The sequence below is a fragment of the Micropterus dolomieu genome, linkage group LG02 (assembly GCF_021292245.1).
Source record: "Micropterus dolomieu isolate WLL.071019.BEF.003 ecotype Adirondacks linkage group LG02, ASM2129224v1, whole genome shotgun sequence".
Lineage (NCBI taxonomy): Eukaryota > Metazoa > Chordata > Actinopteri > Centrarchiformes > Centrarchidae > Micropterus > Micropterus dolomieu.
Window position 1 is genome coordinate 30,645,937 of NC_060151.1, and position 18,300 is coordinate 30,664,236.

Sequence of the window (18,300 nt, forward strand, 5' to 3'; positions counted from 1 at the left end):
GGTCGGGAAAAACTCTTTTTAAACCTTATTTTGGGGCAAAGTCGTCAAACTTTTTCAGAGATTTTTATTAGATTTTACTGCTGATTCTATTCATGTAGTTTTTATGTCTCGGTGACCTGTGAAAGTGCAGTTCTGGCTCTCTGCCCATTCATTCAGATAGAAGCCTGGTCTTGTTAGTACGAAATAGCTGCCCGGAGGCGTTGCCAAGATGGCGGCTGAGTGGCTGGACTTGCCTATAAGGACTTTGGTGGAAGTCCCTTAAACCTGCGTTCTATTGAACAGCCAGCAGGGGGCGACTCCGATGGTTGCAAAAAGAAGTCCGTTTCCATTAGAAATAATGGCAGAATGAGGCTACCTCTCAGCTGATTTATTGCCTCAGTAAACACTTTCCTACCTTGTAACTGACAAGTTGTTACCATGGCGACCTGTCAATCAGGCTAGAGTGACGCGTACCCTCGGCATTGTGTAAATTTAACCAGCGCCGTTGAAAAAGCTTATTAGGAGTTGGGCTGTTCACTTTCTCTGGTGAGCACATTTAGTTTTAAGCCTGTTGTTTGCTAGACAAAATTATCAGCCCTGTTAAAATGACAGTTAACGTGAATTACAGATGCACCTAGCTAAGAAAGCTAGCTAGCTCTGCATGGAGCTCCGCCGTCTCGTCCAAATATGGTCACATCTGGTGCCGCTGGTTGCAAAAACTCGACATGGCGGCGTCCTATCGGCCAAACTCGAGGCTTCAAAACGGCAGCCCACAAACCAACGGGTGACGTCACGATGACAACGACCACTTCTTATATACAGATATATGACTAGTGCTTATTTTTTAGATATCACCACTTACCATTAAATACTACTTTTTGAAATCTATGGCGCTCTCAGTTCAGATATCACCTATTTATTAGTTACTGGTAACCAATACCATTTTACTAGTATCTATTATTTTAGATACTAGTGCATATTCGTTAGTTACTAATAACTATTTCATTTGTTAATATTAAGTACTAGCATCTAATCAATTGTTACTTGTAAAATGGGAAATAGTTACTAGTAACTAATGAATATATGCTGTCCCTGCTCTGCTTCTACTTTAAAAAACCCAACGGAAACACAATAAAGCAGCGCTGCCAAACCACCGAAACACTTAAACAGCTTCTGGAGTTCAAAAAAGCTTCCAATCAGAAGAGCTGTATACGCTCACTCCCCGAGCTGACAAAAAAAGAAAACTGTAAAGTCAACAGAAGAATGTGTTTCCACCCGCCCGCCTGCTCGCCCTCTTTCCTGAGAAACGTTGTCTGGCTTCAGGCTCAGCAGCACCACAGCAGCAGACCTCGCTGACAGACAGAGACCATACAGAGGATTACGCAACACCATCCGGCCTCGGGGCGCGTTGACCCGATGAATGGAGAGACATAAAGACGGTTACAGCTGCCTCAATTAACCAGAATGCAATGCAGCTACACGACATGAGTGTCCTGGCGAGAAGAAAGATGAAGACGATGTAAATCAGCAACAGGCTTCTTTTCAGTCTGCTGCACGTTTAACAAGTACGCCATCGCACTGCAATGTTTGATACACACCAGAAAACTAAAGCTTTATCCACAGCGGCCATTTTATTGCTGGACTCCTGCCAAGTGTTTACGGATCAAACTGATGCCGAAAATAACTACAATATGATGCAGATTTGTTAAACATGTGAATTCATGCTTTGCAGCAGGACAACAACTTTTAAAATGTTTGTTTTCTGAATGGCGTTCAGATCGATCGGGGCTATGCTATGCTAACTAGTTCACAGTTAAGCACAATGATAATAAAAGCTGTTGACTCCGAGCTCCTCCCGCGGGTAAACGGCGTAGTTGTCAGAGCATTATCCAGTCTGACTACGCATGTTTATTTGTCCAAAAGCTGCAGCGCCGCTCACTTCGCTTTTGATCTGAAAGCACCATAAGACACATCGACAGCGGAAGTTCCTTATTTCAGAATAAATATGTACGGTAGTCAACGGCGAGAGACAACTAACGTTTTGATCCCGTTTGAATTGTGTGCCGAGTTGCACACATCTGATTTGAATGTTGGACTGCTGAGGACAGAAGGACACAGCACACTCGTAAAGTTTGGTTACTCTCACAGTTATGATTATTAAGAATGAAACTAAATTTGATATCAGACACCTCAATGCCACTGTTCTTTTTATGGATATATATTTATAGAAATAGATAGATATAGGTTATTACTGTTAATTACAGTGTAAGATTGGTACGGAGCCAGAAATCCTCAAAGGTCCTACAAATATTAGATTAGATAAACCGAACACAATCTTAAAATCCAGTACATTTATTACTGACTTGTACTACAATATTGAGGTACTTGTACTTTACTTGAGTACAACTTTCCCTCATTATGGAGGCCAATATTGTTCAGTTTTACTTTAATACATTTATTTGATACTGATGAAAATGTCAGAATAATGACTTGCTAGTGCTAATGCTAGCTCACCTAACTCTGTGTAGCATCATCATATCAACATCCTGATTATCCAGGAGTCTGTTTTTATCTTGAGTTCCTTTAGTTCACATACTTAAATTAGAAAACATCTCTTTGACTTAACATCACAAAGTGTCAAAGGAGAGAAAAAAGCCCGTCCACCTCCCACCACGCCGCAGGATTAAAGCTTTAGCAGCTGCCTCTCAGACCAGCTGGCCTTTCGCTTCATGCAGGCGACACACAAAAGGGGAAACTGAATAAAACAGTAGGACGTGTTGGTTTGTTTGTGTTAGCATGCAGACAACATGTCACACGTCACGCCATCAGGTGGTGGGTCGGGTTTAAACTGACCTCTGCTCCTCCTCGATCTCCTCCTTGGTCATCAGCGTCTCAAACTTGCTCTGTTTCTTCCCCGGAGTGAACGTCACTTTATCTTCGGCTGCAGCCACATCTGACACACAGGAGACACACAAGTAATTTACTTTTAATACTAATAATGTCAATACCTGTAAAAGAGTATTTTTACAGTGGGGTGTTGGTAATTTTACTCAACTAAAGGATGTGAATGTGTTTGCATACTTCTCACTCACAACTCGTCACATCTGGACGCATGGTCAAGACCCTTTGGCGTCAATTTGTAACGCACTGAGGATCCCCGTAGTGTCATAGTTCAACGCACTGGGGGGAAGCCCTGTAGCGTTACTTTTGAACGCTAAAGGTGGGTGTATAATATTTAACAGAAAAGTCAGAGTAAGGTGGTTTGGGTAGACGGTGGGCCAGAAACCGGACTTTCAGCCAGGAGCCCGGTGTTCATTTCCCGTATGAAACAAAAAATCAACACTGAATGTTTTTATTTAAGTTTTTGTTTAAGTTACGCAAGTAACGTAAATTAACTTAAGTTAACTGATTTTAGTAACTTAGTTATTTTACCTAAACCACGATCTTTTCCTAAACCTAACCAAATTGTGACATTTCACAACAAGTACCTTTACTTTGAAAGTCTAACCGGATATTGCATATTTATTGTTGGTAACAGGGGTCGTGGATGTTGAGCGAACCTAAAGTTGCATGAATGTGATTCATGTGGTGACATAAACAAACGTGCTCTGATGCTAGCAAGGCTATTTTTCAAACTCAATCTTGTTTATTTCAATTGTCTGTTAATGATTGATAAAAATTAAATCCAGTTTTGCGAGGGTGGGCGTGACAAAAAAAGTTTGAAAATAAAGAAAATTTCCTATTACTTAATTATTTGATGTGTGCTAAAATGGTTAGCATATCATTTATAGGCTAATATAATATTATACAATTTACAATAATATCACTCTGACTGGAGTTAGCTTATAAATTGCTATCACTTAACTTGGCATATGTTGTGTTAACATTTTGCTATTTCTTGATGGTGCTAAAACAGTTAGCATATATTCCTATTACTTTTGATGTGTGCTAAAACAGTTAGCATATCATTTCCTATTACTTAATTTGATGTGTGCTAAAATGGTTAGCATATAATTTATAGGCTAATATATTATTATACAATTTACAATAATATCACTCTGGAGTTAGCTTATAAAATGCTATCACTTAACTTGACATATGTTAACATTTTACTATTACTTGATGTGTGCTAAAACAGTTAGCTTTTCATTTCCTATTACTTAATTTGATGTGCTAAAATGATTAGCATATCAATAAAGGCTAATATATCACTTTGCCTGGAGTTAGCTTATAAATTGCTATCACTTAACTTGACATATGTTTTGTTAACACTTTATTATTACTCAGTTTGATAATGCTCAAAGCCAGTTTATTCAGGACACACGCAGGATGTTGGCGTTGAGGCTTTATTGGCGCTGAATCTGTAAATTGAATGAATGGTTGATAATACTGTGTGCACGTACAACACACACATTAGCAACACACACCTGCTGCTCCACCTGTTGTGTGACAGGTTGGAGGGACGTAAAGCAGATTGTCAGTCTGGACAGCGGCTGTTGTTCAGGGCAGCCAAGTGCTTTACTGATTAAGTATCATCCTCCTGAAGCAGATGGCTGCTCCGCCTCTGTGCACAGCAACTGATCCACAGTCAATCCACTGCTGTCAGTGGACTGAGGAGGTGGCTGCTGTGACTTGTGAATACAAGTAGAGACGCACACAGAGCACGTGTGTTTATTCACGCTTCATGTATCTGTAGCTGCCGGCATGTTCAACATTTGTTCGTTAGATATAAATAAAGCGCTGACATTGTTTCCCAGCAGATGGAAACCAGACGTCCTGAGCGGTTAATCTTGTGGACGGAGGATTTTCTGCTTAGTGGCATCATGAGATTATATTATTATTATTATTATTATTATTAGTTCACTGTGCAAATGTATTGATTAATACATTTCATACATTCCATGTAGCGTAAAGATGTGTCTGTGCTGTAAATACAGGCAGCCAGCTCGACTCTATCGGCTTCTCCTGGAAATAACTTTTTATCAGCTGTGTGCAGCCGCTGCGTCTGCCTGCTGCATGGAGCTGATGTTGTTCTCAAAGATTAGATTTTAGAGCAAACAAAGGAAGCCTCTCTAATACACATGAATCCAGTTAGAGCGTAAAAGACTGTATTGAGTTATTGGTGAGTTACATACGCTTGTTTTGTCTCACTGATGTTTGATATGAGGAGCTTTGTCCTGTTGCGTTCAGTTGGACCTGCGTGTAGTCTGACAAAAGTGGTGTTGGGAGTAATGCATTACAAAGTAATTAAAGTAATCTTTGCTTTTTTGCTGTAATATAACGCATTACTAATAAAATTTCTGTAATATTATACTTTCAATCTCAATAATGCGCGTTACACATTTTAACCCGAAATTAAGGGTGTCTCTAAAATATTGACAATTTGCTGTTTTTACCATGTGTATTTTTCTGTATTTATCATCATGGATCATGTTTAACGATTTCCTTTCCTGATCAGAGAATCAATGAAATTTATGCTGCTGTACTTTGTGCGTAAATACGCTGTTGCAGGTTTTTATTTAGCCACGATGTTTGAATATTCTATTTGCCTAGTTTGATAACTACTAAATAGTGGGATGATGTTTAAGATGTTTAATGAAAGATACAGTGAACTTTAGGCAGCAGTCTTCAGGCCGTAATTTAGAATTAATTGCTTATCTGACCGAGGGACAACGAGCCATTTTTGGATTTCAACAAATTGTTGCTAGCACCGGCACTCAGGCCTGATAAAATACAAGACTGGACATGTATACAACAGGCCTTTGCAAGGAAACTGCAACTCTGAAGGCTGTGAAGGTCCTCATGAGATGCAGCACACAAACTTGGAGTGCCTGTGTTGATGTTAACCAACTGTGGGATTGTTTTACACATATACAACGTTTTGCTAATACCAAGATGATGTCTCACATTTCAGTCTTATTGCTTTAGAAGTGTTTTAGGGTAGAATACACTATTGTTTTAATATTGATTATATTTGTAGAGGTGGAGAAGAGGAGGAGACAGGATATATCAACCAATGTAATGAGTTGGAGGAGTCTGCTCCTTTATATAGCACCTTTCTCAGACAAGAGGGGTCACAAAGTGCTTCACAGTATAAAATAAAACAAATAAAAACAACAATACATAAAATACAAAACCATATGGCTAGTTAAGGTGTTAAAACGTGTTCTGGGAACAGTTAAAAAGGTCTTGGCCTCACGACCTCAGAGAGTGACCAGAAGTGTGTGCGTGCAATAAATCCTGGATGTAAGAGGGAGCTTGACCATGCAAGGCTCTAAGTAATGGTTAAAATTTTAAAATGCACTCTATAACCTTAATCACAGGAGTAATGTGCGATCTCCTGCTTGTCTTAGACAAAGGTCTTGCAGTTTGTCCATGGAGGATTTGTTTAAACAAGTGTACATTTACATTTATTCATTTTAGCTGAGGCTTTTTATCCAAAGCGACTTATAGCTGCTATATATATATGTCAGAGGTCGCACGCCTCTGGAGCATCTAGGGGTTTAGTGTCTTTCTCAGGGACACAATGGTGGATACAAAGGCATAGTCTTATCCATTGCGCCATCAACACCCCGTGTACAGTACATTGCAATAATCCAAATGATAAGAAATAAAAGCACGAACAAGCATCTCCATCTCTTCTTTAGAAACCACGGATCCACCACAGAATGTTCCTGAGATGGAAAAAACAGGAACGAACCACAGATTTAACGTCAAAAATGACACCCAGATTTCGCACAACATCAGTACAGTCAGAGGATGACAGAGCCCCAGTGGCGTGCCTAATCTTAGGGGTAATGTTGTCTGGGGCAAAAATCACCACCACCATCAGTTTTGTCTGAATTTAGTTGCAAAAATGATGTTGCCATTCATTTATTAATGGAGGCTAAGCAATTGTGCCACAAGGACAGTTTGTCTAGCCTATCAGAGCAAAAAGATAAATATAATTGGATGTCATCAGCGTAAAGGAAATATAATGTGTGAGAGTGAGGCCCAGTCGGCCTCTGGCCTGGTCTGAGGGTTTTTCCTCCTACAGCGTCTTTCTCAACAGGGAGACGATTCATCCTATTTCACCCATCAGCAACCACCTGCTATTAACCAGACCGTTCCAATCCATTGGATGGGTGCATCCCTACTGCAGTGAAAAGAGAACTTAAGAGGTCAAGTAGGAGTACTGCTGTACGTGAACAGCAGTCTTACCATTGTTCAGGACGGTCTCTGGTTCAGGTTCCGGTTCAGGCTCAGTAGGTGCTTCCACGACGGGTTCAGGGGTCGGCAGGTGGTCTTCTGTGGTTGCAGGGATTATCTCAGGTGAGGACTGCTCGGGTTCAGGTTCAGCTGCAAGCTGCTGGATCACTTCAGATACCGGTTCAGGCTCTGGATCAGGCACTGCAACAGGTTCTGGGACAGGTTCGGGTACTGATGCTGGTTCTGGAACCGCAGCTGGTTCTGGGACAGGTTCAGGTGCTGAAACTGGCTCTGGGATAGGTTCAGGTACTGATTCTGGCTTTGGTACAGGTTCTGGCTTTGGGATAGGTTCTGGTGCTGCAGCTACTTCTGGAACATGTTTTGGTTCTGGTACAATCTCTGATACTGTGACTGGGTCTGGTACTTTTACTGGTTCAGGAGCAGATTGTGGTGCTGATACGGGTTCTGATACTTTCACTGGTTCAGGGACAGGTTCTGGTTCCGACACGGGTTCTGGTTCTTTCACTGGTTCAGGGACAGGCTCTGGTGCCGACACAGGTTCTGGTACTTTTACTGGTTCAGGGACAGGTTCTGGTGCTGACGCGGGTTCTGGAACAGCCTGGAAAGACACATGGTTTAAAAACAGTTAATTTATTCCAGAGTTAAAACCATAAACTTCCCAAACAGCTGATCTGAGCAGCAGTTTGTTGTGATGCAGCTGACCGAGAGACGAGTCCTGAAACAGAAGCCGGGACGTGTGAACAGACGTCCACCAGTATTTCAACTGATCTATAAAACTTCACTGGTGAAATAATCCTTCTGGTAAAAACATTAACATAAAACATCTCTACATTTAAATAAGGGGAAGAGCAGGAGGAAGTTCCTCATGGGGATGTGAAATTATACAAATGGCAACGGTAAAAATACAAATATCAATAAAAATGGATCCAAAATATTTATTTAAATGATGTTTTCATGTAAATAAAACACAAATTAAATGATATGGATGTCCAACACGATCTCATCCCAGAGCATATGGACGCTTTGTTAACACCGTTTAACGTTGCTTTTTAACGGCCTGGGCACCCTTTAGCAACATCTGTGGACGTGTTTAGCAAGAATAAATATGCCATGTCCGGTTATACTTTCAAATTAAAACAAGTGGTGCAGTTGGGTCAGGTTTAGGAAAACATGGTGGTTTGGGTTAAAATAACTACGTTTCTTACGTGACTTAAATTACATAAGTTAAGTAATGTTACTTACAAAAGTTTCATAAGATCACTCAAAGGAATCAGTGTTAACTTATTGTTTCACATGGGAAGCGAAAACTGGTCTCCTCGTTGAAAGTCCGGATTTTGGCCAACACATCCACCCCAACCTCCTCCTTACTCGGACCTTCTGTTCTTTAAAGTAGTAGGAAGCGAAAGGCTGCCATGTGAGTTGGTACCAAATGCTGAAGGACGTGATGCTCTGGGAATGAGAACGGGCTGGGATATCTATATTAGCCTTCAGCATAGACCTTTTCCACCAACCCGTTCTAACTCCCCAACTCGTCACATATGGACGCATGGTCAAGACCCATCGGCGTCAGTTTGTAACGCAGTGGGGATCCTTATAGCGTCATAGTTCAATGCAGTGGGGGAAGCCCTGTAGCGTCAGTTTTTGACAGTAAAGGTAGGTATATGATATTTAACAGAAAAGACTGAGTAAGGAGGTGGATGGAGGGCCAGAACCCCGACTTTGAACCAGGAGGCCGGGGTTTGTGTCCCAGGTGAAACAAGTTAGGCGAGTTACTTAAATTGTGTACGTTAAGGAAGTGATGTAAGTTAACTTACTGACCTACGCAGTTATTTTAACCCAAAACATGATCTTTTCCTAACCTTAACCAAGTAGTTTTGTTGCCTAAATGTTTTCAATGTTTTCAATTTGCAAAGTTTCACGACTTTTATGGCGATGTTTGGAAATGCAAGAGTTTTATTTTAAAAGTCTAACCGGACGTTGCATATTTATTGTTGCTAACTTTACCGGACATTGCATATTTGCTGTTGCTAAGCGTTGGTAACTTGACCGTGGAGCCTTAAATGTCTAAAAATGACGCTAAAGTGGTTCCCAGGGCTTTAAAAAGTGACGCCAAAGGGCCTTGACCAAGCGTCAATATGTGCCGGGAGTTGGGAGTAAGAATGTGTTGCATTGTTTCCACAGCAGATCTGGACTTGGTGTACATTAATAACATGAATATTGCGCATGCTGGCTCACCTGAATGGAACTAAACCTTCGTTAATAATTTCAGTTGTACACCTGTGCTTTTTTAAAACAAGTCAAAATACCTGCTGTGAATAAGCTGAAACATCCTCCCAGAATAATCTCATGTCAAATTCCTCACATGAACAAAGTCTGCAGTGCTGATCAAAAGCGTAATTACTATATCATCAGTCAAGGTGCTTGTGATCAGATTAACATTTTGCAGAGGTGATATCTGTACACGTGAACAGTGACCGCTGACTGGGCCGCCGACCTCTGACCGACTAACGCTGGAGTGACTCCTGTCAGTTGCAGCTCCCCACCAAGGATCAGGCGCCGCCTGCTGCTGACACCAGGACAAATAAAACCCTCTTCAGTGTCCAACCTGTCCTTTCCCTGACACCTGACACACACACACATATATATATATAAATCCATCTTTTCAATGACCGACCTGTACAGACGCACCGCTCTGAGTCTTGTGAAGTGCTGAGTTTGCACATTTGATTAGCAGATATGGTTTCTCCACCAGCCTCTGATGCTGTTACGACAGACGATGATGACAGGATTCACAGTTTTAGGAACAAACTTGTGACTGAGGTTTCCTTTAATGAGGTGTTGTAGGAAACTTATCAGTCCTTAAACGTGGAAGGCTTTAAAGTCACAAGAGTTCAATTTAAGTTCAAGATTAGCAGACACTAAATCAAGATCATAAAAAACAAAATCAGTTCTAACAGAACAGACTGAATTCATCCTCTGAACCACAGCAAAAAACGTGGAAGGCTTTAACGTAGAATGGAGGGTTTTGTTTGGCTCGATTTTAACTAAGCCTCATGTCACAAGAGCTCAGTATATAAAACAACCGAAAGACCTGTTTTATTAGAAAAATCAAATTACAATCATTCTCAACTTTTTATGTTTGTGGAATCAATGATCTAATCTAATCTAAACATGCCTCCTTAAGCCCGTTAGCAAAGAGTCTGGTACTCGGTCCCCTTAGCTTAGCATTAGCTTTTGGTCCTGTTATCTTTTAAGTCTCGTTAGCAAACAGTTTCCGAGCCCCGTTTATGCTTCATTGAGCAACATCAGCAGAATGGGAAGAAACTCTCGTTACTCTGTAGTTCTTCTCACCAAGTGGGAAATATCATCACATCTGATCTCCGACTGCCTGGAGGTTGAGTTGAGCAGTTTTTCCAACTTGGCAGCATGTAATTATAGTCTGAATGGTATAAAGTGAATGAAGCAGTTAGCTTCAAGGCTTCTGACCTGACAACTACAGGATTGACTGGTGACTAGTTAGCAAACAAGATGTAAATCAGACAGCTTTGGAGTTGGTGTATGGTGGATATTTTTTATTTTAGGCTAACAGTTTCCCCTTGCATCCAGTCTATGTGCTAAGCTAGGCTTAACACATCAGCTCTGTAATGTTCCAGGCGGAAACAGGTACCCCTTACAGAAAAAACACACGAATGTCGTATGTTTTCATGTGTTAAATTGCGTTAAACGGCGTTTGTCGTGCATCTTTGTTACAACATGTTTATTTAATACCAGATAATAAAACGACAACTGAAGACGAAATGTTTTCTGGATAAGAGACTGCAGTGTCCTTGTCGGGTCCCATCAGACAAAAGCAGCCTCGACCTGGACAGACGCCACAGCTCTCTGATGACTCACTACAGTGACAACCGGTGGCATCATGAAATGAATCAGTCCTGACCGCATTAAACCACTGACTGCTCTCTGCAGCCTGCCTGGTCTCTTAATCCCACAGCAGCCCGTCCATCACACCCTCAAACTGGAATGGCATCCATAAAGCTTGAAACACTGGTCCCTTCATTTGCTTCTGAATTCCTGAGCTATGAAACGTCAAAATAATCTCAACACCAACGAGCTGACTTGCTGCAACAAAGCGCTCTGGGTCAGGATGCTAAAAGCAAGGTCATAACATCATTTTATGAGTCAGCAGGATGATAAACTGTAACAGCTTGTACTGCTGGCCGCCTAAATTGGTTAAAATATGTTTGTTGGGTGAGTAATTCCTACATGAGATCATCGCAAACATTGTTTGCAATCGTTCCCGAGATATTTCTGCTCTGTGGAATGCATCAACCAAACAGCAGAGGCTCACAGAGACTTTATGGGAGGCCATTACTGCCAAGACAAGGAAAGAACTGATGAAATTTTACGGAAGAAATACAAATGGTAGGTCAACATTTTTAGATAAGGAGTCAAATTCTTTTGATATTAAATCAAGATTGTGAGATATATAAGACATATATAAAATCGAGGTTACCAGACACAAAATCAACAAAAAAAAAGACAAGATTACGAGATACGAAATTACTATAACCTGAGACACAAAATCAAGATTGTAAAATATTAAATAAAGATTACAAATTACAAAATCATGATGCTGAATCAAGATAATAAAATACAAAATCAAGACCACAATATACTAATTACAGATTATGAGATACTAAATTAATATAACCCAAGATACAAACTCATGATTACGAGATGCTGAATCAAGATTCTAAGATCCAAAGTCAAGATTATAAAATACAAAAATCAAGATTATGAGATATTAAATGAATACAAACCGAGAGACTAAATGAAGATGTTAAAACACTAAATCCAACTGAAATGTTCAAAAACCAAATCAAACTAAAAAGAAGTCACATGTAATTTTGGAAAATAAGCTCGGCCTTCCTGACCTCAGAGAGCATTTCCTGGTAAATATATCTCAACATTACACTGACTGCTTCACTCTTAAAAGCCATTTGAGCTCTTTAGCGGGGCGCATTGGATCTCCTGGCATGTGGGTAATTTAGTGAACAACCTGAGCAAACACTAATGAGGAAGCGGCGCCAGTTGGTGAAGAGCCTGAGGCATGAGATCAGCAAGCTGCTCCTCTGTTATAAGGTCGATGAAAAGAGATGAATAGGATCTATTAACAGAAATGCAATATAAGATCCATGTTTTCAGTGGTGTATAAAAACCTTAGATAATGAACTGTTATGTTTTTATTACCTTAGAATGAGACATTTATATCTACATATACTGCGAGTCTTCAGAAGGAGAAGAACATGTACTAGTATTAGTAGTAGCAGCAGTCTGGTTTGTTAGAAGAGAAGTAAAATTTGGACAAATGGAGGACCACACGTATTATTTAGCACAAATAAAAATGTGTCGCCCACCGGAGCTTCTCCTGCTCTCTTGCAAAGGGAGGGGGGAGCAGTGACTGATGGTGCATTCATGTGGTGTCGGAATAATCAAATATGTTTTCCCCTTCTTAAATCTTTATTGCAAAGAGAAATAAAGTGTCCATGGGACATAAAGAAGTATACAGAACAGCTTTTCCAGGGGTAGTCTATATTATATAAAGAGATTCAAAGAGGACCGCGACCCTGTACACAGGATAAGGGGTAACGATGGATGGATGGATTCAAAGAGGACCATATGCTGACAGTTTTCACAGCCTTTTTTATTGTTGAATGTGTTGCAACCCACACTATCCCCCACAGGATTCCCTTGTGGACACTTCTCCAAGTCCACAAAATACATGTAGACTGGATAGTCAAACGTCCCATGAACACCCCCGCAGCAACCCTGCAGGAGTAAAGAGCTGGTCCACTTTACCACGGCCAGGACGGAATCAGCATTGCTCCTCCTGAATCTGGTCTTCGACAATCGGCCGAAGCCTCCTTTCGATCACCCAGGCTGAGCAATGTTACACCCCGATAATTGGAGCACACCGTCCGGTTCCCTTTTTAAAAAAAATGGGAACCATGTAATATGTTAATTCGTGGTTTTAAAGCAGGTAGGTAGAAGTAATACTCTATCTAATCCATCCCTTACGCTTTTGCTCCTGTGTTTTTGGTTTTGTCTCTCTTGACTAAAGCTCCGTGTACAACATGTGGAGAAATACGAAGACTGACCGGGGAGAAAGGAATGGTCAGATAAAGATGGGCGTCTACAAGATACCATCTTGAGATTTACATTCCCATGAGCTAAACCCCTGAGGTATTCTGCTGAGGAATAAACACCAGTAGCCAAACAGCGCGAGATGTTGGGAGGGCTGGAAAAGAGAGCGGAGAGCTTCCATCTCGGTCTGAACACAGTCTCATTGTTCCCTCAGCTCTCTGACGCCGCCTCCGTTCATGAAAGACACAACGAGACACTTCTGTTCTCTGCAGGTCTGCCGTCCTGAGGCTAATGCAAGCTGTCAGTCTGACTTTTCATATCCACAACAAACCTCATCATCAAACTGAATTCTTCTTTATTTCAAAAAGTTATGCTTTAAAGACTCTGTTTCCGACTCTCCTTCTGGTTATTACTGTGAACTCTTCTCCTCAGTATCCTGACTGGACCGGAGATCTTCATCACGGCCAAAAAAAGACCAACAAATGCCAGGATGTGCCGTCACTGGTGGGTTAGAGGAGAGGGCGTGGCAGCTGAAAGCACCACAGAGGAGGAATTAGCGGCAACATGAAGCCATTGTTTTCTCCTTGATTTGATGCCAACAGCTCTGAGAGGCATGTTCAGCCAAACCAGGCCAGACCAGGTCAGCTTCAGAGGGAGGAGGAGAGGCAGGAACTGGGCCAGGCCAGGCGGGAAATACCAGGAGAGGGATGTCACCCAACAGAGCAGCAGCAGTCCATGACACATTCCTGCTCAGTCTGATAAAGCCCAAAGAGACGAGAGGTCCGTCAGCGCCACACAGGCCGCACCCCCCCTGGATGACTCATGGTTAGTCCTCTCAGCACAGCTGACTCATGGGACGTATTAAAGATGGTGGACGTGTGGGAGCTGGAACAACGTTTATAAATTATGACCTATGCATGTTTTGGAGACCACGTGAAAGAGTTGGAAGTACGACAAATATAAATTTAACAAATGTTTTGTACTATAGCAAAACCATTTCAGGGGCGCCATAGAAATCTGAGAACTATGGTGGGAAATAAAAATTTACAATTTTAGTGGGGACATTTGAGGTCACTACATAAAAGCCTGGACATGACGACACATTTTGGGGGCAATATTTTGGAAAAATAACACATTTTATGTAAGTTATGATAAATCAACCTTGTAAGTTGTCAGTGATGGACAGTAACTAAGTATATTTACTCAAGCACTGTGCTTAAGTACAAATTAGAGGTATTTGTACTTTACTTGAGTATTTTTCTTTCATGCCACTTTTTAACAAAGTCAGAGTTTAAAAAATATGTTTTGCAATAAATTAAACTACTCAACAGTTTATACAAGTACATCTGAATCAATTAGTTCTTGACTGTAATTTAATTGGCAACTATTTTGATGATTGTTTAAGTAATTTTTCATATAAAAACATTTCATGGTTCACAAATTGCTGCTTTTCTTTTTGATTATTTTAATGTATTATTTTAATCATTTTGAGGTTTAGACTGACAGAACAAACATTGTTTTGTTTTTTAAATTTATTTAACAGGGACAGTGCACATTAATCAACACTGCAATTAAACTTCAACGTAAACGTGCCGGAGTTAGTTAAATAGCTAATTTTCATCCGTAGTCCCTGAGCAGGTTGTAGCTAACTAATGTCCAACATCATCAATACATCAGTACAGTGCTTCAATAAATACTGCAAGAAAAATACATTAAAATGATCATGCATAACAACATTACAAAAGTGATAAAATTATTTGTAAAAAACACAACAACAATTTAGTTCCAAGTATCATCAGTATAGTGCCTAATCAAATACTGCAAGATAATACATGACAAAAACATTTTAAAATTATGTAAATTGCTAGTGGCTACAAGTCTGTTGTACTTTAAGCCATGTCTTTAGTTTATGTTTAAAAGTTATATAGTTGTTGCATTCTCTCACTTCAACAGGTAAACTATTCCTGTGGCAGGTAGCTCTATGCCGTCTGTCCAAACTTACAACGTCTGTATTGTACAATACAGGGCCCTCTACTAACTGCCCTTGTTACCCTACCTCTGCTTTCCTTCTGCTTTATGAACTGGTTAAGTGGGGGAGGGGCTAGTCCATGTAACACCTTGAAAACAAGGCAAGCATCTGTTTGTTCAATTTTTTAAACTATCTAAACTGAATAGACTGTATTTTTTTATTATGTCAAGAGTCTTTATTGTCTGTTTGTACAGTGACTCAATTGGTTTCAGAGGTGTAGTGCTCGTTTGAGACCAGCTTGTAAAGTAATATGTTATAAAAATGGATTATTTAGCCAGTTAGAAACCTGTGCCATGGCTGCTGTTAGTTTGTTTGCAGCTTGTTGTTTGTTTTTTGGATGCACATATAGAGCTGTGTCATCAGCATACTGACAGAGGGACAGGCTAAGGGTAGGTCATTGATATACAAGCTAAACAAAATTGGGCCCAGCACCGACCCTTGGGGAACACCAATATTACAATCTAGGTATGTAGACTGTCCATTGCCAGTACGTACACTTTTCTTCCTGTTTGTTAAATATGAGTTCATCCATTTATTTGCATCTTTGGAGAAATTAAAAAAGGATAGCTTTTAGAGGAGTACCTCATGGTTTAATGTGTCAAAAGCCTTCTTTAGATCCAAAAATACTGCTCCTATTTCACGACCTTCATCTAATTTTGATTTTACATTTTCAATAAAATAACAGTTGGCTGTTTCGGTAGAGGGTTTGGAACGGTATCCAAATTGCATTAGATGCTAAGGAAAGTGATTTCGTGCTCAGGTGAGCTGCTTTGCTACCCATCTTTCGGCAACCTTTGTCACTATGGGTAAAATACTGATGGGTCTGTAATTTCCCCCAGTTGTTCTCTCACTTGCCTTAAAAACGGGTGTCACAACAACCGTCTTTCCAGGTGCTTGGAAAAATTCCATGCTTAATTGATAAGTTGACCAGATGAGCAATAGGATAGCTTAGGACATCCTTGTTTGATTTAAAAAATGTGGTATCCAATCCATAAGCATCCCTTGCTTTTGAGTCTCTTAAGGAGCGTATAATGTTTTCAACCTCTAATTCAGTTATTTCTATTATTCTAAAAATTGGTTTGGCATCATTGATGCAAGCTGTAGCTCTAGGAGAGAAGCTCTGGGCCAACTCCTCCACTGAGTTTATAAAAAAATTATTGAAAGTACTTGCTATCAAGTCATGATCATGTGTTAAAATTCCATTAACCATAAGTTCAGGTTCCTTTGTCCTCTGATCTTTATTAAGTCCAGTTAGTCTATTGAGATTTTTTCAGACAAGTTTCCCCTGGCATCGTTAATAACAATTAATAAACAAATTCAGCTTTAGCCTTCTTTATATTCCTTACTACCTTATTTCCAAGTAATTTAAAGTTAAGCCCATCACTGCTATTACCTGATTTAAGTGCTCTTTTCAACACCAGGTCCCGTTTTTTCTGATCTGATTTTCATCCCAATTTCTGTTGAAATCACCCATTAATATAAGCTTTTTTTTTTTACCATCACATTATTTAAGTATTCTGTATAGCTGGTCATAAAACAAACTGTTAGATGATTCAATTCAATTTTATTTATATAGCGCCAAATCACAACAACAGTTATCTCACAGCGCTTTTCATAACTATGATGGTGGTCGATACAGACAGACAACAGTAAAAGACGTTTCTGGAGACAATGAAATATTCAATCCAATATGTTCCATATCGGTTGCATGCGACCACTCAATGAGACTGCATGTAATAGTCTCTTTAACATAGATTAATAATTCTCCCCCTTTACCCTTGCCTCTGTCCCTCCTGAACACGTTGTACCCAGGGACATTAAAAATACCCAGAGGAGAGAATTTATTTAGCCATGTTTCCGAAATACCAAGAAAATCCAGATTAGAGTCAGACAATAAATGTTGCAGTTGATTACTCTTTGAAACGATACTACGGATGTTTAAGTGTCCACCTAATAATCCCTTTGGTCTGGAGCGTGGGTCCCAGAGAATTTTAGAGTGACTGAGAGAAGTTTGGAAGAAGAAGTTCATTTTGCGAAGTTTCCTCACAGCTGGGTTTAAGCCCTTTTGTCTTTGCCTGATGACAGTCTGTTTAACGGGACTCATAGTTCTCAGCGAAGGCAACACAGCCAAAGCCAAAGTTTGGGACTCACCTGTGAAGGAGTCACTTTGGGCTCTGGGTAGCTGTGACAACATTTCTCACTATTTTTATTTTTTACAATTTATTAATGGAGAAAATAATCAGCAGATTAATCCCTAATGAATTAGCTGCAGTCTGACACAAAATAGTTCAACAGTAAAATCCTGCTTTTACATGAATGCATGAGGAATATATAATATATAATAGTGTAAACAGCCACAGGGGACAGTTTTCATTCTGCATTGAGTACTTTATTTTTTTTTTTTTACAGTGAGGTATTAGTACTTTCACTCAAGTAAAGCATCTGAATACTTCATGCACAGCCGGAGACTATTGGGGATTATGACACATTACATATATTATATTGTTGGGGCAGTGTTAAAAAACAAACAACTCTAAATTGGGGTACTGTGCAAGACAGGAATTATGACAACTGGCTAATTTGGGGGGAATTTTGAACATGAACATGTCTATGAACATTTGAAGATAACGGTGAATTAAATTTGAAGGCACTGAGACATTTCTTTCAATTATAACATGTAAAACATTTGGACACTGAAACCTCTGTACTGATCAGGGAACAGATGACTCCTTCAAACCTGCGCTCTCACATTCCCTTATATGGAGAGCTGCACAGCCCCACTGTGGTCATTTCCAAAGAATGAGGAGGGAGAAGAAATGTTAAACGGGTCTGAATACAGCTCAGGATGGCAAAGCAATTTAACTAATTTCTCCCATTTTGTACGCAGACTTAAAGGCACTCATCCAAGTTTTAACAGTATCAGCCCGTTCTGTTTCCCA

General features: G+C 40.1%; 1 protein-coding gene across 3 annotated transcripts in view; it reads right to left on the bottom strand.

The window, feature by feature from the left end:
- The window catches only part of si:ch73-366l1.5 (FILIA-N KH-like domain-containing protein), a 44,258-nt gene that overhangs the window by 17,462 nt on the left and 8,496 nt on the right, over positions 1-18,300 (bottom strand). For all 3 annotated transcript variants that reach the window (XM_046037894.1, XM_046037903.1, XM_046037910.1), the window contains exons 2-3: positions 7,180-7,786; positions 2,833-2,932 (exon numbers count right to left, since the gene is read on the bottom strand). In XM_046037894.1, the coding sequence (XP_045893850.1) occupies positions 2,833-2,932; positions 7,180-7,786 (707 nt within the window). The remainder of the gene's footprint in view (positions 1-2,832; positions 2,933-7,179; positions 7,787-18,300) is intronic.